This window comes from Lichenostomus cassidix, unplaced genomic scaffold (genome assembly GCF_008360975.1).
Source record: "Lichenostomus cassidix isolate B80296 unplaced genomic scaffold, HeHo_3.0 HiC_scaffold_571, whole genome shotgun sequence".
NCBI classification, from domain to species: Eukaryota; Metazoa; Chordata; class Aves; order Passeriformes; family Meliphagidae; genus Lichenostomus; species Lichenostomus cassidix.
Genome location: NW_028147673.1, coordinates 56,425 through 79,541, shown reverse-complemented (window position 1 = coordinate 79,541; position 23,117 = coordinate 56,425). Strand labels below are relative to the sequence as shown.

The window sequence follows — 23,117 nt, the reverse complement described above, 5'->3', positions numbered from 1 at the left end:
ATGGAAACAGAATCCTCCAAGGCTTTGAATTCCAACAAATCCTCAGGGAATATTCCCAATATTTGGGATCAGAGCTATCAGGAATGGTTTTTCACTTAATTTGAATTTCTCTGTATGGGTCAATGATGGAAACAGAATCCTCCAATGCTTTGTATTCCAACAAATCCTCAGAGAATATTTCCAATATTTGGGATCAGGGCTGTCAGGACTTTTATTTGTTGGTTCTGTGCAGTGTTTGCCTTAATTTGAGTTTCTCTGGGTGGATCAGTGATGGAAACAGAATCCTCCAAGGCTTTATATTCAACAAATCCTATGGGAATATTCCCAATATATGGGATTATGGTTATCAGGAGTGGTGTTTCACTTAATTTGAGTTTCTCTGGGTGTGCCAGTGATGGAAACAGAATCCTCCAATGCTTTGAATTCCAACAAATCCTCAGAGAATATTCACAATATTTGGGATTATGGTTATCAGCACTGGTTTTTTACTTAATTTGAGTTTCTCTGGGTGGGTCAATGATGGAAACAGAATCCTCCAAGGCTTTGAATTCAACTAATTCTCAGGGAATATTCCCAATATTTGGAATCAGGGCTATCAGGACTGGGTTTTTGCTTAATTTGAGTTTCTCTGGGTGGGTTAATGATGGAAACAGAATCCTCCAAGGCTTTGAATTCTAGCAAGTCCTTAGGGAATATTCCCAGTATTTGGGATTAGGGTTATCAGGATTGGTTTCTTGCTTAATTGGAATTTCTCAGTGATGGAAACAGAATCCTCCAAGGCTTTCTATTCAACAAATCCTTAGAGAATATTTGGGATCAGGACTTTCAGGAATGGTTTTTTGATTAATTTGAGTTTCTCTTTGTGAATCAGTGATAGAAACAGAATCCTCCAATGCTTTATATTCCAACAAATCCTATGGGAATATTCCCAATATTTGGGATTATGGTTATCAGAACTGGTTTCTTGCTTAATTTGAATTTCTCTGTGTGTGCCAGTGATGGAAACAGAATCCTCCAAGGCTTTGAATTCCATCAAATCCTCAGGGAATATTGCCAATATTTGGGATCAGAGCTCTCAGGAGTGTTTTTTCTTCAGAGAACATTTGGGATCAGAGCCATCATGCCTCTATTCTCCCATAATCTGAATTTCTCTGCCTATCAACCCCACAACCCCAAACCCCTCCAACCCTTTTCCTGTGTTTCTCTCCCCCTCCAGGTGTTCTGTTGGAGTCTCCTTGGCCCATTTATGGCTTTTCTGAGCGTCAGGGCAGACTTCTGCCAGGCCCAGCACAGCACCCTGGCCGCCAAGTGAGCTCTGCAAACCCCGAAAAAATCCTGCAAAAAATCCCAAAAACCTCCCTCTGCCTCGGGACAGATTTATGGGATTTCTCCTGCCCTGGCTGGAAGAGGAAAAACCCCAGCTGTGCCAGGAGGCACGACCTTCCTTCGCCTCACCAGTGCCTCGATGTAGAACAGGCTGCCCAGGCTTGCAGCTCGCGGGAATTTGGGGGAATTTTGGGGGAATTTCGGGGGGTCTGGAGGAGGAGAACCCCGAGGGATTGCGAAGCCAACCTGCTTTTGCAGCAGGAAAAAACCCCAGAGGGACAAACCGAGCTTGGGTTGAGCGATCCCAGCGCTCTTGTGGATGTTTTCTGCTGTGAAACACTGCCCAGGTCATTGATTTTTATTTTATTTTATTTTTTTTTTTTTTCCCCGTTGTTTTTAATTTTTTTTGGGGATTTTTTTTTTGGCCCCCTGACACGTTTCCTTTGGCATTATGAACCGTCCAGCCCCCGTGGAAATCACTTATGAAAATCTGCGTTTCCTCATCACTCACAACCCCACCAACGCCACCCTCAGCAAGTTCATCGAGGTAAGGAATCCCCCCAAAAAAAAACACCAAAAAATTCCCCAAATCCGTCAGAATTCCTGCTCAGGTGCTGAGCTGCTGCTCAGTGCTTTGCCTGCTACCTTGAACTTTTCATTTAATTCAATTTTTAAATTTTAAATTAATTTTTTGATTAAATTAAATTTTGAATTAAATTAAATTTTGAATTAAATTTAATTTTAAATTAAATTAAATTTTAAGTTAAATTAAATTTTAGATTAAATTTTAAATTAAATTAAATTTTAAATTAAATTAATTAAATGAATAAAAAGGAAATTTTAACTAAAATTTATTAATGACATTAAATTTAAAATGAATTTTAAAATTTTAAAATTTTTAAGTTTTTGTCTTTATTATTCACATTCTGACAAGAGAATCCACTGATGGATTTTCCTGAATTTCCTGAATTTCTCAGCTTGGATAAACTTCAATTTTGGGAAACAAACAAACACAAAATTCCTCCTTTGCCATCAGGGATTTACTCCTTGGACAAGAGTAATGAATTCCAACTGGAAAAGGGAAAATTTAGGTTAAATAAGGAAATCCTTCAATTCCTGGAAATGTCCAAAGCCAGGCTGGAGCAACCTGGGAATTCCAACCCAAACCATCCCATGATTCTCTTATTTTTATCCTGATTTTTGAATATTGAACCTCAGAAATATTTTAATCCTCATTTTTTGAACATTGATTCTGTTATTTTTATCCTGATTTTCTGAATAAGAACCAATCCCAAATGCTCTTTTCCCCTTAAATAATGCAGATATTTCTAATAAATCAACCTGTTGCTCACCTGCTGCTTTTAAAGAAGCAGCTTTTTTATCTTTATTTCCCCATCTTTATTGAGAATTTTCCTCTCTTTCCAAGAGTCTGAAAGAATTCTCACTACCAATTGTGACGTGAAATAATGATAAAGAGGAAATTCTGCTTTGAGAACCCCAAAACCACATTTTTTATCTTTATTTCCCCATCATTGTTGAGAATTTTCCTCTTTTTCCAGAAGTCTCTCTGGACCAGCTCTTCAGAGGAAATCCTGCTTAATCCTTTAAAAGGGTTTTATAGTTCACAAGAAGAATTTTATAAGTCACAGAAAGAATTTTATAATTCACAGAAAGGGTTTTATAATTCACAAAAAGAATTTTATAATAATTCACAGAAAGAATTCTATAATTCACCAAAAGAACTTTATCATTCACAGAAAGAATTCTATAATTCACCAAAAGAACTTTATCATTCACAGAAAGAATTCTATAATTCACCAAAAGAACTTTATCATTCACAGAAAGAATTCTATAATTCACCAAAAGAACTTTATCATTCACAGAAAGAATTCTATAATTCACCAAAAGAACTTTATCATTCACAGAAAGAATTCTATAATTCACCAAAAGAACTTTATCATTCACAGAAAGAATTCTATAATTCACCAAAAGAACTTTATCATTCACAGAAAGAATTCTATAATTCACCAAAAGAACTTTATCATTCACAGAAAGAATTTCATCATTCCCAAAAAGAATTTTATAAAGAATTTTAATATCCACAAAAAGAATTTTATTATCCACAAGAAGAATTTTATAATTCACAAAAAGAATTATAAAATTTTATAATTCACAGAAAGAGTTTTAAAATTCACGACAAGAACTTTATAATTCACAAGAAGAGTTTTCTCATTCACAAAAAGAATTTTATCATCCACAAATGTAATTTGATAAAGAATTTTATTCTCCAGCATGTTTTCTTTCCCCCCCAGGAGCTGAAGAAGTACGGAGTGACCACCCTGGTGCGAGTGTGTGACGCTACCTACGACCAAGCGCCCATCGAGAGGGAGGGCATCCAGGTGCTGGTGAGTGCTGGAAAACTGCCTCAAAATGGGATTTTCCTGCCTGGAAATGGTGGGAATCTCTAAAGGGTTTAGCCTTTAAAATTGGGAATTTTCATGCCTAGAAATAAAACCTGCAGAAATGGCAATTTATGGTGAATTTCGCCCCAAAATCACCCCAAAAAACCTGCAATTTATGGTGAATTTCACCCCAAAAACTCCACAGAAATGGCAATTTATTGTGAACTTCATCCCAAAAACACTCACAGAAGTGACAATCTATTGTGAATTCCACCCCAAAAACCTGCAGAAATGGCAATTTATGGTGAATTTCACCCCAAAAAATCCGCAGAAATGGCAGTTTATTGTGAATTCCATCCCAAAAACACCACAGAAATGGCAATTTATGGTGAATTCCACCCCAAAAAAGTGGCAATTTATTACGAATTTCACCCCAAAACCACCCCAATACCAGCCCAAAACCAGCAATTTATTGTGAATTTCACCCCAAAAACCTGCAGAATTGGCAATTTGTTGTGAATTTCACCCCAAAAAAACCCCAAAACACCTGCAGAAATGGCAATTTACTGTGAATTTCACCCCAAAACCACCTGCAGAATTGGCAATTTATGGTGAATTTCACCCCAAAAACACCCCAAAAACATCACAGAAATGGCAATTTATTGCAAATTTCACCCCAAAAAATCCACAGAAATGGCAATTTATTGTGAATTCCATCCCAAAAACACCACAGAAATGGCAATTTATGGTGAATTTCATCCCAAAAACACCCACAGAAATGGCAATTTATTGTGAATTTCATCCCAAAAAACCCCACAGAAATGGCAATTTATTGTGGCAATTTATTGTGAATTTCACCCCAAAAAACCCCACAAAAACGACAATTTATTGTGAGTTTCACCCCAAAATCACCTGCAGAAATGACAATTTATTGTGAATTCCATCCCAAAACCACCTGCAGAAGTGGCAATTTATGGTGAATTTCACCCCAAAAACGCCCCAAAAACACCCTCAGAAATGGCAATTTATGGTGAATTTCACCCCAAAAAAGTGGCAATTTATTGTGAATTTCACCCCAAAAAACCCCACAGAAATGGCAATTTACTGTGACTTTCACCCCAAAACCACCTGCAGAATTGGCAATTTATGGCGAATTTCACCCCAAAAACGCCCCAAAAACACCCTCAGAAATGGCAATTTACTGTGAATTTCACCCCAAAGAAACCTGCAAAAAAGGCCATTTATTTACAAATTTCACCCCAAAAAAAACTGCAAAAAAGGCAATTTATTTACAAATTTCACCCCAAAAAAACCTGCAAAAAAGGCAATTTATTTACAAATTTCACCCCAAAAAAAACCGCAAAAAAGGCAATTCATCGCAAATTTCACCCCAAAACCACCCCAAAAACGACAATTTATCCTGAATCCCACCCCACTCCATCCTTCCAGAGTATTCACCATAATTTCCCTTTTTTCCCCCAGGACTGGCCGTTCGATGACGGAGCTCCGCCGCCGGGGCAGATCGTGGAGGATTGGCTGAACCTGCTGCGAGCCAAGTTCCGCGAGGAGCCGGGCTGCTGCGTGGCTGTGCACTGCGTGGCTGGGCTCGGCAGGTCAGCCTGCAAATTGGGTTAAAAATCCCTTTTTTTGGCCAAAAAAATTAGATTTTGTCGGTTTAAATTTCGTCGGTTTGGCGAATTTCGAAAATAATGAGTTTGGCGAATTTCAGAAAAATAAATCTCGTTAATTTAAGGAAAAAAAAAAGGTTGTGAATGAAAAAAAAAATTTCGTTAATTGAAAAAAAAAAGGTTGTGAATTAAAAAAAAAAATTTCGTTAATTGAAAAAGAAAAGGTTGTGAATTAAAAAAAAATTTCGTTAATTGAAAAAAAAAAAAGGTTGTGAATTAAAAAAAAAATTTCGTTAATTTCAAAAAGAATAAATTTCGTGAATGTCAAAAATAATGAGTTTAGCGAGTTTCAAAAGTAATAAGTGTGAATTTCAAAAGTAATAAATTTCGTGAATTTCAAAAATAATAAATGTGAATTTCAAAAGTAATAAATGTCGTGAATTTCAAAAATAATAAATGTGAATTTCAAAAGTAATAAATTTCGTGAATTTCAAAAATAATAAATGTGAATTTCAAAAGTAATAAATTTCCTGAATTTCAAAAATAATAAGTTCAGTGAATTTCAAAATTGATAAGTTTAGTGAATTTCAAAAATAAGAAGTTTCGCGAATTTCCAGAATAATAAATCTCATTAATTAAAAAAAAAAAAATTAATCTCATGAATTTAAAAAAGAAAAAAAGTGTCATGAATAAAAAAAAAAAAATTCTTTAATTAAAAAAAAATGTCGTGAATGTCAAAAGTAATAAATGTCGTGAATTTCAAAAATAATGAGTTTAGTGAATTTCAAAAGTAATGAGTTTAGTGAATTTCAAAAATAATGAATTTCGTGACTTTTAAAAATAATGAATTTTGTGAATTTCAAAAATAATGAATTTCGTGAATTTCAAAAATAATGAATTTCGTGAATTTCAAAAATAATGAATTTTGTGAATTTCAAAAATAATGAATTTCGTGAATTTCAAAAATAATGAATTTAGTGAATTTCAAAAATAATGAATTTCGTGACTTTTAAAAATAATGAATTTCGTGAATTTCAAAAATAATGAATTTCAAAAATAATGAATTTCGTGAATTTCAAAAATAATGAATTTCGTGAATTTCGAAAAGAATGAATTTCGTGACTTTTAAAAATAATGAATTTCGTGAATTTTAAAAATAATGAATTTCGTGAATTTTAAAAATAATGAATTTCATGAATATCAAAAATAATGAATTTTGTGAATTTTAAAAATAATGAATGTTGTGACTTTAAAAATAATGAATTTCGTGAATTTTAAAAATAATGAATTTTGTGAATTTCAAAAATAATGAATTTTGTGAATTTTAAAAAGAATGTCGTGAATTTCAAAAATAATGAATTTTGTGAATTTCAAAAATAATAAGTCTTGCGAATTTCAGAGGAATTGGCTGAATGGGGAAGGATTTGACTGATTTCTGTTGGATTTTTCCCTAAAAATCAGATTTTCCCCCAGGGCTCCAGTGCTGGATTTTCCCTGAAAAATGGGATTTTTCCTTAAAAACCTGATATTTTCCCCCAGGGCTCCAGTGCTGGATTTTCCCTAAAAAATAGGATTTTTACCCTAAAAAATCTGATTTTCCCCCAGGGCTCTGGTGCTGGATTTTCCCCAAAAAATGGGATTTTTCCTTAAAAACCTGATATTTTTCCCCAGGGCTCCAGTGCTGGATTTTCCCTGAAAAGTGGAATTTTTCCTTAAAATCAGATTTTCCCCCCAGGGCTCCAGTGCTGGATTTTCCCCAAAAAATGGGATTTTCCCTAAAAAATCTGATTTTCCCCCAGGAAAATTTTAGGGAAAATTTTTAGGGAAAATTTTAGGGAAAATCCAGTGCTGGATTTTCCCCAAAAAATGGGATTTTTCCCCTAAAAAACCTGATATTTCTCCCAGGGCTCCAGTGCTGGTGGCTCTGGCTCTCATCGAGTGTGGGATGAAGTACGAGGATGCCGTGCAGTTCATCAGGACGTGAGTCAGAATTCCCACTTTTCCATGGGATTTCCTGGGATTTCCATGGGATTTCCTGGGATTTCCATGGGATTTCCATGGGATTTCCTGGGATTTCCCAGGAATTTCTCATTTCCATGGGATTTCCATGGGGATTTTCCATGAGTTTCTCATTTTCCAAGAATTTCCATGGGATTTCCCAGGAATTTCCCATTTCCCAGGAGTTTCCATGGGATTTCCCATTTCCCAGGGATTTCCCAGGAATTGCCCATTTCCCAGGAATTTCCCATTTTCCAAGAGTTTCCATGGGATTTCCCAGGGATTTCTTGGGATTTCCCAGGGATTTCCCATTTTCCAGGAATTGCCATGGGATTTCCCAGGGATTTCCATGGGATTTTCCAGGAATTTCCTGGGATTTCCCAGGAATTTCTCATTTCCATGGGATTTCCGTGAGGATTTTCCAGGAATTTCCCAGGAATTTCCCATTTTCCAGGAGTTTCCATGGGATTTCCCAGGGATTTCTTGGGATTTCCCAGGAATTTCTCATTTCCATGGGATTTCCAAGGGGATTTTCCACGAGTTTCTCATTTTCCAAGAATTTCCATGGCATTTCCCAGGAGTTTCCATGGGATTTCCCAAGAATTTCCCATTTCCCAGGAGTTTCCACGGGATTCTCCAGGAATTTCTCATTTTTCAGGGATTTCCCATTTCCATGGGATTTTCCAAGGATTTCCCATTTTCCAGGAATTTCCATGGGATTTACATGGGATTTTCCACAAATTTCCCATTTCTTAGGGATTTCCATGGAATTTCCCAGGGTTTTCCATGGGATTTTCCAGGGATTTCCATGGGATTTCCCAGGAATTTCTCATTCCCATGGGATTTCCATGGAGATTTTCCATGAGTTTCTCACTGTGCACAAATTTTGGCCAAAATTCTGCTTTTTGGACCTAAAAAAATTCAAATTCCTAGTTGATGGGATCTTTCAGTTCTATAAAAAAATTTTTAAAAGGTGCAATTTGGAATTTGATTGGAATATTAATAATAATTAATTAATAATAATAAATAATATTGCCAAATTTCTCCTCGCCAGCCACAAATTTTGGCCAAAATTCTGCTTTTTGGACCTAAAAAACCCAAATTTCGAGCTGAGGGGATCTTTCAATTCCATGAAAAAACTTTTAAAAAATGTGGAATTTGGAATTTAATTGGATTAATAATAATTAATAATTAATAATTATAAATAATATTGCCAAATTTATCCTCATCAGGCACAAATTTTGGCCAAAATTCTGCTTTTTGGACCCAAAAAAATCCAAATTTCGAGTTGATGGGATCTTTCAATTCCATAAAATAATTTTTAAAAGGTGCAATTTGGAATTGGATTGGAATATTAATAATTAATAATAATTAACATTGCCAAATTTATCCTCTCCAGGCACAAATTTTGGCCAAAATTCTGCTTTTTGGATGCAAAAAAATCCAAATTTCAAGCTGAGGGCATCTTTCAATTCCATAAAAAAATTTTTAAAAAGGTGGAATTTGGAATTTAATTGGATTAATAATAGTTAATAATTATTAATTAATAATTATAAATAATATTGCCAAATTTCTCCTCACTGTGCACAAATTTTGGCCAAAATTCTGCTTTTTCGACCCCAAAAACCCCAAATTTCAAGCCAAAAAAATCACCTAATTCCCCAAATTCATTAAAACCCCATATTTTTCCATTAATATCTTTATTTTTCAATATTTTTTTTCAGGAAAAGGAGGGGAGCTTTCAACTCCTTAAAAAAATCTAAAAATCTGGAATTTGGAATTGAATTGGAATATTCCCTGGGAGATGCCAAATTTATCCTCTCCAGGCACAAATTTTGGCCAAAATTCTGCTTTTTGGACCCAAAAAAATCCAAATTTCAAGCTGAGGGCATCTTTCAGTTCCATGAAAAAACTTTAAAAAAAGGTGGAATTTGGAATTTAATTGGAATATTAATAATAATTAATAATAATAATAAATAATATTGCCAAATTTATCCTCACTGTGCACAAATTTTGGCCAAAATTCTGCTTTTTCGACCCCAAAACCCCCAAATTTCAAGCCAAAAAATCACCTCATTCCCCAAATTCATTAAAACCCCATATTTTCCCATTAATATCCTCATTTTTCAATATTTTTTTCAGGAAAAGGAGGGGAGCTTTCAACTCCAAGCAGCTGCTTTACCTGGAGAAATATCGCCCCAAGATGAGGTTACGCTGCAAAGACGCCAACGGCCACTGCTGCCTGCAATGAGCACCAAAAACCCCAAAAAAACCCCAAAAAATATCCCAAAAAAATGTCAGAGAATCCCAAAATGTGGAAGGGAGAGCGAGCAGGACTTCTGGGGACTTTTGGCACCTGGAAATGTGAATTTGGATCCTCGAAAAAGGTTAAAAATGGGGGGAAAAGTGAATTTTGATCCCCCAAAAAAACCCTTAAGAGCAAAAAAAAAAACCCAAAATTTGGATCCCCCAAAAAAAAGGTGGATTTGGGTCCCAAAAAAGCCCTAAAAACAACAGAAAAAGTGAATTTGGATTCCCAAAAAAACCCTAAAAATGGGACAAAAAGTGAATTTGGATCCCAAAAAAACCCTAAAAATGGGAAAAAAAGTGAATTTGGATCCCAAAAAACCCTAAAAACCACAAAAAAGGTGAATTTGGATCCTAAAAAACCCTAAAAACCACAAAAAAGGTGAATTTGGATCCCAAAAAAACCTTAAAATCAACCAAAAAAAGTGAATTTGGATCCCAAAGAAAAGTGAATTTGGTTCCCGAAAAACCCTAAAAATGGAAAAAAAAAAAAAGTGAATTTGGATCCCAAAAAAAGTCAATTTGGATCCCAAAAAAACCCTTAGAAACCAAAAACAAAAGTGAATTTGGATCCCAAAAAAACCCTAAAAACAAAAAAAAAGTGAATTTGGATCCCTAAAAAAAACCTGATTTTGGATCCCAAAAAAACCCCTAAAAATGAAAAAAACCCCTGAATTTGTATCCCAAAAAAAGTGAATTTGGATCCCAAAAAAGCTTAAAAATAAAAAAAAGAGAGGTGAATTTGGGTCCCAAAAAAACCCCTGAGAACAAAAAAAAAAAAAAAGGGAATTTGGATTAAAAAAAACCTTAAAAACAAGAAAAAAGTGAATTTCGATCCCAAAAAAACCCTAAAAACCACAAAAAAGGTGAATTTGGATCCCAAAAAACCCTAAAATTGAAAAAAAAAAAAAAAAGTGAATTTGGATCCCAAAAAAAAGGGAATTTGGATCCCAAAAAAACCCTTAGAAACCAAAAACAAAAGTGAATTTGGATCCCAAAAAAACCCTAAAACCCAAAAAAAAAGTGAATTTGGATCCCAAAAAAAACCCCTGAAAATGAAAAAAACCCCCTGAATTTGTATCCCAAAAAAGAGTGAATTTGGATCCCAAAAAAACCTGAAAAACCAAAAAAAAAGTGATTTTGGATCCCAAAAAACAAACAAAAAAAAGAATTTGGATCCCAAAAAACCCTAAAAACCAAAAAAAAGTGAATTTTGATCCCAAAAAACCCTAAAAAACCCAAAAAAAAGGGAATTTGGATCCCAAAAAACCCTAAAAAACCCCCAAAAAAAGTGAATTTTGATCCCAAAACAACCCTAAAAAACCCAAAAAAAAGGGAATTTTGATCCCAAAAAACCCCTAAAAAACCCAAAAAATGGTGAATTTTGATCCCAAAAAAAACCCTAAAAAGTGAATTTGGATCCCAAAAAAACCCTAAAAACCAAAAAAAAGTGAATTTGGATCCCAAAAAACCCTAAAAAACCCCCCAAAAAAGTGAATTTTGATCCTAAAAAACCCAAAAAAAAGGGAATTTGGATCCCAAAAAACCCCTAAAAACAACTTCTTATCCTAAAAAAAAAATATTAAAAAAAGGGTGATGATGATTAATGAAAAAAAAAACCCCAAAAGATCTAAAATAATAATAATTAATAATAATAATTAATAATAATAAAGCAATTAAGAGCACCATTGCAGTGAAGGATTATTTTCTCCACCTGCCCAAGGAGAGGAAAAAAAAGCAAAATTTCTGAACTTTCTGTATTTTTAACTTTTTCAAGAAAAAACAAAACCAAAAAAGAAAATAAAGGAAACTTTATGTCTAAAAGGAAAAAAAATAAATAAAATAAAATAAACCAGCAGAGCATTGACTTGTGGGGAAAACAAAAAATATATCTATTTTCTGGAGGAAAAAGGGTTTGGAATTTTATTTATTTTATTTTATTTATTTTATTTTATTCTCCAAAAAAAATTTGGATTTTTTAAAATTTTTATTTTATTTTTAAATGGGTTTTCAGATTTTTTTTCCCCAAAATTTGCCCAAAATACTCATTTTTATTTCCATTTTTGGACAGAAAATCCATCCAGGGGTTTCCAATATTCCAGAATATTCCAAAATTATTCCAAAATTATTCCAAAATATTCAAAAATATTCAAAAATATTCCGAAGTGTGTTGGATGAGATCCAAAAAACGACTTAAAATTAATTTTTCTGTCAGAAAAAAGGTGAAAAAAGGTTTTTTTTCCCATATTTTATTATTATTCTGTGTGTTATTCTGATTTTTCCCCCAAAATTCACCCAAAATCTTCATTATTATTTCCATTTCTGGACAGAAAATCCATCTAGGGGTTTCCAATATTCCAAAATATTCCAAAATATTCCAAAGTCTCCTGGCTGAGATCCACAAAATGACTTAAAATTAACTTTTCTATCAGAAAAAAAGGTGAAAAAAGGTTTTTTTCCCATATTTTTAATTATTATTCTGTGTGTTATTCTGATATTTTTCCCCAAAATTCTTCATTATTATTTCCATTTCTGGACAGAAAATCCATCCAGGACTTTCCAATATTCCAAAATATTCCAAATTATTCCAAAATTATTCCAAAATTATTCCAAAATATTCCAAAGTCTGTTGGGTGAGATCCAAAAAATGACTTAAAATTAATTTTTCCATCAAAAAAAGGTGAAAAAAAGGTTTTTTTTCCCATATTTTTAATTATTATTCTGTGTGTTATTCAGATTTTTTCACCCAAAATTCACCCAAAATCTTCATTATTATTTCCATTTTTGGACAGAAAATCCATCCAAGAGTTTCCAATATTCCAAAATATTCCAAAGTTATTCCAAAATATTCTGAAGTTTCCTGGCTGAGATCCAAATAAATTATTTAAAATTAATTTTTCCGTCAGAAAAAAGATGAAAAAAGGTTTTTTTCCCATATTTTTAATTATTATTATTCTGTGTGTTATTCTGATATTTTTCCCAAAATTCACCCAAAATATTCTTTTTTTTTTTCTATTTCTGGACAGAAAATCCATCCAAGGGTTTCCAATATTCCAAAATATTCCAAAATATTCCAAAATTATTCCAAAATATTCCAAAGTCTCCTGGCTGAGATCTACAAAATGACTTAAAATTAATTTTTCTGTCAGAAAAAAGGTGGAAAAATGTTATTTTTTCCCATATTTTTGCACCTTTCCACATTCCCTGCCTCATGGAAAATCGGATTTTGGGGGAATTTTCCCAATTTAACCATTTTTCTTTCTTTTCATTTTTCCCTGGGGAGGGAAAATCCCAAATTCCACACCAAACCCATCAGCAAATCCTAAAAATTCACATTTTTTGGGGTTTTTTTCCGTGGGGATTCCAGGAAATCATGGGTTGTCCTTCTCCACCTTCTCCGGGATTTTTTTTCCCAAAAAATCCAAATTTAAACTCTGATATTTTCCCAAAAAAATCCAATTTTAAACTCCTGTTTTTATGGGATATTTTCCAAAAAAATTCAGATTTAAACTCCTGGTTTTTATGGGATTTTTTCCCAAAAAATCCACATTTAAACTCTTGTTTTCTCAAGATATTTTCCCATAAAATCCAGTTTTAAACTCTGATATTTTCCAAAAAAATCCATTTTTAAACTCTTGTTTTTATGGATTTTTTTTCCCCCAAAAATCCAGGTTTAAACTCTTGTTTACTTGGGATATTTTCCCAAAAAATCCAGTTTTAAATTTGATATTTCCCCAAAAAATCCAATTTTAAACTCCTGTTTTTATGGGATATTTTCCAAAAAAATCCAGATTTAAACTGATATTTCCCCCAAAAAATTCCAGATTTAAACTCCTGTTTTTATGGGATTTTTCCCCGAAAACTCCAGATTTAAACTGATATTTCCCCAAAAAATCCAGTTTTAAACTCCTGGTTTTTATGGGTTTTTTCCCAAAAAATCCAAATTTGAATTCCTGTTCCCTCGGGATATTTAAAAAAAAAAATCCAGATTTAAACTCTTGTTTTTATGGGATATTTTCCCATAAAATCCAGATTTAAACTCCTGTTTTTAGGGGATATTTTCCCCAAAAATCCAGATTTAAACTCTGATATTTTCCAAAAAACCCCAGATTTAAACTCCTGTTTTTAGGGGATATTTAAAAAAAAAATCCAGATTTCAATTGGGGTAATTTGGGTAAAAAATCACCTGGAATTGGGAAAAAGTCACTTGAAATTGGGAAAAGTAATCAATAATCACCTGGAATTGGGATAAATTGGGATAAAAAATTAGCTGGAGTTGGTAAATAATCAGCTTTAATTGGGGTAAATTGGGATAAATTTGGATAAATAATCAGTTTTAATTGGGATAAATAATCAATAATCACCTGGAATTGGGAAAAAATTACCTGAATTGGTAAATAATCACCTGGAATTGGATAAATAATCACCTGAATTGGGAAAAACTGGGATAAATTGGGATAAATAATCAGCTGGAATTGGGATAAATAATCAATAATCACCTGGAATTGGGATAAATTGGGATAAATAATCAGCTGGAATTGGGATAAATAATCAATAATCACCTGGAATTGGGATAAATTGGGATAAATCATTACCTAGAATTGGGATAATCAGCTGGAATTGGTAAATAATCACCTGGAATTGGATAAATAATCACCTGGAATTGATTAAAAATCACCTGGAATTGGATAAATAATCAATAATCACCTGAATTGGGAAAAATTGGGATAAATTGGGATAAATAATCACCTGGAGTTGGTAAATAATCAGCTGGAATTGGGATAAATAATCAGCTGGAATTGGGAAAAATTGGGATAAATTGGGATAAATAATCAGTTTTAATTGGGGTAAATAATCACCTGGAATTGGGATAAATTGGGATAAATAATCGTCTGGAATTGGTAAAAAATTACCTGGAATTGGGATAATCACCTTGAATTGGGGTAAATAATCACCTGAATTGGAAAAAATTTGGATAAATTGGGAGAAATAATCACCTGGAATTGGGATAAATTGGGATAAATAATCAGCTGGAATTGGTAAAAATAATCACCTGGAATTGGATAAATAATCAATAATCACCTGAAATTGGGATAAATTTGAATAAATTGGAATAAATTGGGATAAATAATCACCTGAATTGGGATAAATTGGGATAAATAATCACCTAGGATTGGATAAATAATCAATCACCTGGAATTGGGATAAATTGGGATAAATTGGAATAAATTGGGATAAATAATCACCTGGAATTGGTAAATAATCAGCTGGAATTGGGAAAAATAATCAATAATCACCTGAAATTGGGATCAATTTGGATAAATTGGGATAAAAAAATCAGCTGGAATTGGTAAAAAACCACCTGGAATTGGTATAAATAATCAATAATCACCTGAAATTGGGATCAATTTGGATAAATTGGGATAAAAAAATCAGCTGGAATTGGTAAAAACTCACCTGAAATTGGGATAAATTTGAATAAATTGGAATAAATTGGGATAAATAATCACCTGAATTGGGATAAATTGGGATAAACAATCCCCAGGAATAAGGAATTAGTGCATTTTTTGGCATTTCCTTCCCGCTTTTCCCCAACTCCTCACCAACCCCACTCCGATATTTTTGGGATTCTCCCTCGGGAATTCACCCTGGCTATCCCAGAGCTCCGATTTCTGCAAAACCACCGGAAAATATCCTCAATTTCCCCTTTTTTTGGGGGAATTTTTTCTCTCAGGGATGATGCTGGAATGTCAAATTTGGGGTGTGGATCGGAATTTCTGGAATTCCTCCGCAGGGAATTCCCAGGATGGATCTCAGCCCCTTGGAAAAACCACCCGATTGCTGCTTAATTAACACCAATTAATTAATTCCTGCAGCGCCCAGGGGGAGTTTTGTTCCTCTGCTTGATTCCCGGAGGAAATTCCCTGGAAAATCCAAATTTCTGGATGATCCGTGAGCAGAGAGAAATCTCGGGCGGGGTGAGGAATAAATCCCTGACGGTTTAATTTTAAAAAATTGGGAATTTTTTCCCGCTGGGATTGGGAGGAGGAAATGCTGAGGAGCATCCCGAAGGGTTGCCATGGCAACGGCGGGGAGGCGGGAGGGGTGGGGAATGTCACCCGTGGGGACAGCAGTGGGGACAGCCATGGGGACAGCAATGGGGACAGCCATGGGGACAGAGCTGGGGACAGCCATGGGGACAGCCCTAAGGACAGGTGTGGGGACAGCTGGGACAGCCCTGGGGACAGCTCTGGGACAGCGCTGGGGACAGCAATGGGGACAGCCCTGGGGACAGCCGTGGGGACAGCAGGGACAGCCCTGGGGACAGCAATGGGGACAGCTCTGGGGACAGCAAGGACAGCGCTGGGGACAGCTCAGGGGACAGCCCTGGGGACAGCCTTGGGGACAGAGCTGGGGACAGAGCTGGGGACAGCAGGGACAGCCCTGGGGACAGCCATGGGGACATCGGGGACAGCTCGAGGGGACAGCCCTGGGGACAGCTCTGGGGACAGCAAGGACAACCCTGGGGACATCGGGGACAGCCATAGGGACAGCAAGGACAGCGCTGGGGACAGAAGAGACAGCCATGGGGACAGCTCTGGGGACAGCCCTAAGGACAGCTATGGGGACAGCCCTGGGGACATCGGGGACAGCCCTGGGGACAGCCCTGGGGACAGCCCTAAGGACAGCCCTAAGGACAGCCCTGGGGACAGCCATGGGGACAGCCCTGGGGACATCGGGGACAGCCATGGGGACAGAGCTGGGGACAGCCATGGGGACAGAGCTGGGGACAGCCATGGGGATAGCCCTGGGGACATCGGGGACAGCAGGGACAGCCCTGGGGACATTGGGGACAGCCCTGGGGACAGCAGGGACAGCCCTGGGGACAGAGCTGGGGACATCCATAGGGACAGCCCTGGGGACAGCCGGAGGGGAGGGATTCCGGCTGGGAGGGAGGATTTTGGGTGGGAAAATGGGGATTTACGGGTGAAATGAAGGATTTCGGGTGTGAAAAAATGGGGATTTATGGGTGGAGAAAAGGATTTCCGCTGGGAAAAATAGGGATTTATGGGTGGAATAAAGGGGTTCGGCTGGGAAAAAAGGGGTTGCAGGTGGAATCAAGGATTTGGGGTGGAAAAATGGGGATTTACAGGTGGAAAAATGGGGTTCTAGTAGGGAATAAAAGGAATCCAGTTGGAATAAAGGATTTGGGCTGAAAAAAGGGGGTTCCAGTTGGAATCAAGGGCTTCCAGCAGGGAATAAAAGATTCCAGGTGGAATAAAGGATTTCAACTGGAAAAAAGGGGTTCCAGCTGTAATAAAGGATTTTGGGTGGAAAAAAGGATTTGGGCTGGAAAAAAGGGTTTCCAGTTGGGAAAAAAGAGGTTCCAGGTGAAATAAAGGGGACACTGGGGACATCCCAGGACACTGGGGACATCCCAGTCCTTGGGACGATGTCACCTCCAGTGTCACCCTGATGTCACCCAGCCCTGCCAAGGCTGGGACTCTCCTCCATCCCGACATCCCTCAGCGATTCGCAATTCCAGGAGCTCCGGGATGTCCCCAAGGCCACCAGCGGGGACAGCGGCGGTTGTCCCCAAGGCCACCGTGGGAACGGCAGCGTTTTGCTGCCATCTAGTGAGGTCCGGCAGCCGCGACCCTTTGGGGTCCCCGGGGAGCATCCCACCCTCGTGGCGTGGTGGCACTCGGTGGTGGCACTCGGAGGTGGCACTCGGTGGTGGCACTCGGTGGTGGCACTCGGAGGTGGCACTCGGTGGTGGCACTCGGTGGTGGCACTCGGTGGTGGCATTTGGTGGTGGCACTCGGTGGTGGCACTCGGTGGCTTTCCCGTGTCCCCTGCAGGACAAGTCACCCCCAAGCCACTCCGCCCCCCTCCCCACGCCCCCCGGGTGTCCCTGCTGTGTCCCCAGAGTGTCCCCAAAGTGTCCCCAAAGTGTCCCCTCCCGCCACCCCCGCCGCCGCCACGTGTCCCCAGACAATCCCCGGCGCTGCCGCCGCCTGTAAATAACCCAAATTAATTAAACGGGAAATCAAGTCTCGCCTCGTTCCTAATTAGATCATCCGCAGGCCCTGCTTTAATTAACGACATTAATAGGGGATGCACGGCGGGGCTGCAGCGGGATTGGAGCTCAGGGAATTCGGGATTTGGGGGTTGATGTCACCCCAGAGCGGCGGTGTCACCCCAACCCCTGTCCTTTCCATGGGGATCAATGGGGACAAAGTGTCCCTTTCCCCTGGTGGCTCTGTCCTGTCCTTTCATGAGCTCATCCCCATCCCGAGGCTCTCGGCTGGTGGAGTTTCCCGTTCCCAAATTGCTCACAAACCCCATGGGTTCCTCACTGCTGAAAAGGGTTCCAGGTGGAATAAAGGATTTTGGGTGGAAAAAAGGGGTTCCAGGTGAAATAAAAGGGACATTGGGGACATCCCAGGACATTGGGGACATCCCAGTCCTTCCTGCCAACCTCCCCATCTCCCAGGGCTCCTGAGGAGTGTCCCTGTGCTGGGATGGGAAATATCCCTGCCTGGGGTGTGAAATCTCCCTGCCCTGGGGTGCAGAACATCCCTGTCCTGAGGTTCAGAGCAGTCCTGGCTCTGGAACATCCTTGTTTTGGAATCCAGAGGGTCCTTGTCCTGGGGTGTGGAGCATCCCTGACCTTGGACTGTGGAGCATCCTTGGTTTGGGGTCCAGAGGATCCTTGTTTTGGGGTCTGGAGCATCCTTGTCCTGGGGTGCAAAATATCCCTGCATTGGGATCCAGAGCATCTTTGTTTGGGATCCAGAGGATCTTTTTCTGGGATCCACAGCATTCTTTCCTGGATTCCAGAGCATCCTTTCCCAAGATCCACAGCATTCCCTGACCCTGGGATCCAGAGCATTCTTTTCTGGGATGCAGAGCATCCTTTTCCTGGATTCCAGAGCATCCCTGACCTTGGGTTCCAGAGCATCCTTTTCCGGGACCCAGAGCATTCTCTGACCCTGGATTTCAGAGCATCCTTTTCTTGGGCTCCACAGCATCTCTGACCCTGGAATCCACAGCATCCTTTCCCGGCATGCAGAGCACCCATTTTGGGATGCAAACCCCCCTGCATTCCCTCCGTGCCGTGCCGTGCCGTGCCGTGCCGGGCCGATCCGCCCGCCCCAATCGCCTCCACCCCGGCAGGAGGATTTCCCGGAGCCGAGCCTTTCCCGGGACAGGAATTCCCGGGACAGGAATTCCCGGAGCAGGAACTCCATCCCGGCAGGAATTCTCGGAGCAGGAACTCCCGGAGCAGGAACTCCCAGGGCAGGAATTCCCGGGACAGGAATTCCCGGAGCAGGAACTCCATCCCGGCAGGAACTCCATCCCGGCAGGAATTCCCGGGACAGGAATTCCCGGAGCAGAATTCCCGGAGCAGCTCCCCGCGGCAGAGGGCAGCAGCAGGCTGGGCACGGCGGGTTCGCTCCAGGGAATTGGGCAGAGCTGAGTTTGGGGTTTGGGGGCTCCGGGTGAGACCCCCGAGGTGAGCTGGGGTTGGGGTTTCCTGATTTGGGGCGAATTCGGGGATTATTGGGATGTTATATATGGAAATAAGGGGATAATTCAGATTATTGGGATATTATATATGTAAATAAGGGAATATATATATATATATTAATTATATATGTATAAATAAGGGAATCCACCTTTTTAAAAATTTTTTCATGGAACTGAAAGATCCCCTCAGCTCTAAATTTGGATGTTTTTAGGTCCAAAAAGCAGAATTTCGGCCAAAATTTCTGCCCGGCGAGGATAAATTCGGCATCTCCAAGGGAATATCCCAATCAAATTCCAGATTTTTAATTATTTTTTATGGAATGGAAAGCTCCCCTCCTTTTCCTGGACAGACCAACCCACACCTGGACAGGTAACTCTGCCTTCCTCAGGAATTCCAAGAGAAATCCCTGCAATTACCAGCCAATTATCCCAAATTCCCACATTCCCGGAATCACCTGCTAATCGTCCCAATTCTCCACCTGCTTTTAACTAAAATCATCCCAAATTACTCCCACCTGGCCCAACCTTCCCTCCAGACCCCGAAATGGTGATTTTATTGCCCAAAACTCCATAAAAACCGAGCGGGAATTGCCTCATCTCCTCGGGAAACAATTCCGGATTTTATCGGTGGGAGTTAAACGGGGATGATCGGTCCGTGCAGTTAAATCTCCTTTTTTATTTTGGGTTTTTTTTTTTACCTATTGTTTAATTTTTATGGCTCTGGGCAGCCTCGGCAGCCTTTGCCGGGATGGGGAGAAGGAATTTTGGGGGAAATTTGGGGCAGATGGATTTTTGAAGGAATTTTGGGTTAGAAGGATTTTGGTGGAATTTAGGGAAAGAAGGATTTTAGGGGAATTTGGGGCTGGGATAAGGAAGTGGAAACCTTTCCCAGTTTTCCTCATCCCGGCAGGAGAACAAGGGTGGGGAGAAGGATTTTGGGGGAAATTTGGGGCAAAAGGGTTGTGGGGGAATTTAGAGCATAAAGGGTTTTGGGGGAATTTAGGGAAGAAAGATTTTGGGGGATTTTGGGGGGAATTTGGAGCTGTGATAAGGAGCTGGAAACCCTTCCCAACTTTCCCCATCCCGGCAGGAGAAAAGGGATGGGGAAAAGGATTTGGGGCAGAAGGATTGTGGGGGAATTTGAGACAAAAGGATTTTGGGGGAATTTAGGGAAGAAGGATTTTTGGGAGGAATTTGGGGCTGGGATAAGGAGCTGGAAAACCTTCCCAGTTCTCTTAGTCATGGCAGGAGAAATGGGATGGGGAGAAGGTTTTGGGGGCAATTTGGGACAAAAGAATTGTGGGGGAATTTAGGGACAAAAGGCTTTGGGGGGAATTTAGGGAAGAAGGATTTTGGGGGGAATTTTGGGGCTGGGAAAAGGAACTGGAAACCTTTCCCAGTTTTCCTTGTCATGGCAGGAGAAATGGGATGGAGAGAAGGATTTTGGGGGAAATTTGGGGTACAAGGATTTTGGGAGAATTTGAGCAGAAGGATTTTGGGGGAAATTTGGGGCTGGGATAAGGAGCTGGAAAACCTTCCCAGTTCTCTTAGTCATGGCAGGAGAACAGGGGTGGGGAGAAGGGTTTTGGGGGATTTGGGGGAATTTCGGACTCAGACAAAGAGCTGGAAAGCCTTCCCAGTTTTCCTTGTCGTGGCAGGAGAAATGGGATGGGGAGAAGGATTTGGGGGAAATTTGGGGCAAAATCATTTTGGGGGAATTTAGGGAAGAGAAGGATTTCTGGGAGGAATTTGAGACAAAAGGATTTTGGAGGAGCTCAGGGCTGTGACAAGGACTTGCAGACCTTTCCCCATCGCAAAACCTACAGTAAAACTTCCCGGCCCGCCCTGTCCTCACCCCTCTCTGCTCCCCGGCCGCTCTAATCCCAGCTAATTGGATTTCCCGGCAGCTCGGGATCCAATTAGCGCTCGCTAATTAACGGCCGCGCTTACCAGCGCGCCGCTCGCAGCAATTAGGATTAATTTTGTATTTTTCCAGGATCCACAGGCAGCTCCTGACCGAGGGATGGGAAATGGGATTGGAATGCTGATGGTGGAGCTGGCAGGAGGAGGAGGGATGGAATTTCTCCCTGGAATTTCTCCCTGGAATTTCTCCCTGGAATTTCTCCCTGGAATTTCTCCCTGGAATTCCTGCCTGGAATTAGGAGGATGTGGAATTCCTGGAGGGTTGGGAATGTTCACCTGGAGGAGGAGAAGATCCAGGGAGAGTTTCCAGCACATTCCAGGGGTTAAAGGGTCTCCGGGAGAGGGATTTTGGGATGAGGGATGGAGGGACAGGAGGCAGGGAATGGGTTCAGACTGGGATGTCGGGAAGGAATTCCTGGCTGGGATGGAATTCCCGGAGAAACTGTGGAATGCTGGATCCCTGGGAGTGTCCATGGCCGGGTTGGAGCAGCCTGGATTGGGAAATTGGGATTGGGAAATTGGGATTGGGAAATTGGGATCGGGAAAAGCGTCCCTGCCTATGGAATGGGATGAGCTCGGAATTCCTTCCCAATCCCATTCCGGGATTCCACCGTTCCGTGATGAAGGTCTGGAATTCCTAAAGATCCCCCAGGATATTCCCAGGCACGATCCTGAGGGATCACCAGCTGGGAATTCCTTTATTTCACAGAAATCCTTGCCCAGGAAGCTCCAGGTATCCCTGTGGAAATTTATCCCATTTTCCCTCCCTTGGGGAAAAAATAAATCCAATCCACTTCCAAAGGTTGAGGAATCTCCAGCAGGATTTCCTGCATCCCAGAGCATCCTGGGGACATCCAGCCTTCCCTGCCAGGCGTTTTTTGGGAATTTCCAGCCCTGAAAACCAGCGGGATCACTTATTGCTGTTTGCTGTTCATTATTAGGATGTTCCCAAATCATCCTCCACTTCCCGGTTTGGGATGTCAATCCAGAGGTTTATCCAAACAGGGAATCTTCCTGGGTGATTTCAAACCGAACTCCATAAATCCTAAAAGAAAAAGGGTTTTTCTCTGGTTTTTCAGAGCAGGGATAACAACTCTGGAGCTGCACATCTTCATTTTTTCCCGGATTTTCCACATTTCCTCTCCTTCCCGCTGGAATTTTTTCCGGAATTCCCAGCCTGGGGATCATTCCCGAGGCTGTGCTCCTGGCTTTGGTGTCCAGCAGGATCTGGGGGATTTGTGGGATTTCCCAAAGGGGAAATGCTGGCGGGCAGGATGGACATTCCCTCCCTCCAGGGAATTCCCTCGGTTTTCCCTTCCCGGGAAAATCCCAATGGAACATCCCAGGGGGTTTTTACCTCCTGCCAGGGTGACAACAGGGGACATCCCGGGCAGCCTCCCTGGGATGGGAGAAGGGATTGGGAGAAAGATTTTGGGGGAACTTGGGGCTGGGATAAGGAAGTGGAGACTTTTCCCAGCTTTCCCCATCCCGGCAGGAGAAATGGGATAGAGAGGGATTTTGGGGGAATTTGGGGCAGGAGGATTTTGGGGGGAATATGGGAGCTGGAGAACCTTCCCAGGCTGGCAGGAGAAATGGGATGATGAGAAGGATTTTGGGGGATTTGGGGCTGGGATAAGGAGGTGGAGACCTTTCCCAGCTTTCCTCCTTCTGGCAGGAGAAATGGGATGAGGAGAAGGATTTTGGGGGAATTTGGGAGCTGGAGATCCTTCCCAGGCTGGCAGGAGAAAAGGGATTAGGAGGAGGATTTTGGGGGGAATTTGGGGCAGAAGGATTTTGGGGAATTTGGGGCTGGGATAAGGAGGTGGAGACCTTTCCCAGCTTTTCCCATCCCGGCAGGAGAACAGGGATGGGGAGAAGGATTTTGGGGAAAATTTGGGAGCTGGAGATCCTTCCCAGGCTGGCAGGAGAAAAGGGATTAGGAGGAGGATTTTGGGGGGAAGTTGGGGCAGAAGGATTTTGGGGGAGATTTGGGACTGGG

The 23,117-nt window shown here is 40.1% G+C and overlaps 1 protein-coding gene and 2 long non-coding RNA genes across 4 annotated transcripts; 2 read left to right on the top strand and 1 right to left on the bottom strand.

The window, feature by feature from the left end:
• Positions 1 to 1,599: 1,599 nt before the first annotated feature.
• On the top strand, positions 1,600 to 9,696 carry LOC146420952 (protein tyrosine phosphatase type IVA 2). Of its 2 annotated transcripts, none has more exons than XM_085047859.1 (5): positions 1,600 to 1,873; positions 3,639 to 3,731; positions 5,211 to 5,341; positions 7,262 to 7,336; positions 9,079 to 9,349. In XM_085047859.1, exons 1-5 carry the CDS (start codon positions 1,778 to 1,780, stop codon positions 9,332 to 9,334), a joined length of 651 nt encoding a protein of 216 aa, XP_084903985.1. In that variant the 5' UTR covers positions 1,600 to 1,777; the 3' UTR covers positions 9,335 to 9,349. The 2 variants fall into 2 exon arrangements, with proteins under 2 accessions (XP_084903985.1, XP_084903986.1); XM_085047860.1 differs by lacking the exon at positions 9,079 to 9,349 and adding an exon at positions 9,497 to 9,696 and having other exon boundaries at positions 1,605 to 1,873.
• Positions 9,697 to 9,914: 218 nt separating this feature from the next.
• On the bottom strand, positions 9,915 to 11,110 carry LOC146420951 (uncharacterized). Its single transcript, XR_014848868.1, has 5 exons — positions 11,029 to 11,110; positions 10,777 to 10,932; positions 10,632 to 10,710; positions 10,211 to 10,287; positions 9,915 to 9,984 (listed from the first exon to the last, which is right to left on the bottom strand). It is a non-coding gene; the product is annotated as an uncharacterized LOC146420951 (long non-coding RNA).
• Positions 10,007 to 11,218, top strand: LOC146420950 (uncharacterized). Its single transcript, XR_014848867.1, has 5 exons — positions 10,007 to 10,086; positions 10,223 to 10,262; positions 10,600 to 10,684; positions 10,753 to 10,795; positions 11,072 to 11,218. It is a non-coding gene; the product is annotated as an uncharacterized LOC146420950 (long non-coding RNA).
• The last annotated feature ends 11,899 nt before the right edge of the window (positions 11,219 to 23,117 follow it).

Coding starts and splice junctions, on each gene's coding strand:
- LOC146420952 (XM_085047859.1), top strand. CDS start 1,778: ATGAACCGTCCAGCCCCCGTGGAAATCACTTATGAAAATCTGCGTTTC. Junction 3,732..5,210: donor GGGAGGGCATCCAGGTGCTG/GTGAGTGCTGGA, acceptor TTTTTCCCCCAG/GACTGGCCGTTCGATGACGG. Junction 7,337..9,078: donor GCCGTGCAGTTCATCAGGAC/GTGAGTCAGAAT, acceptor ATTTTTTTTCAG/GAAAAGGAGGGGAGCTTTCA.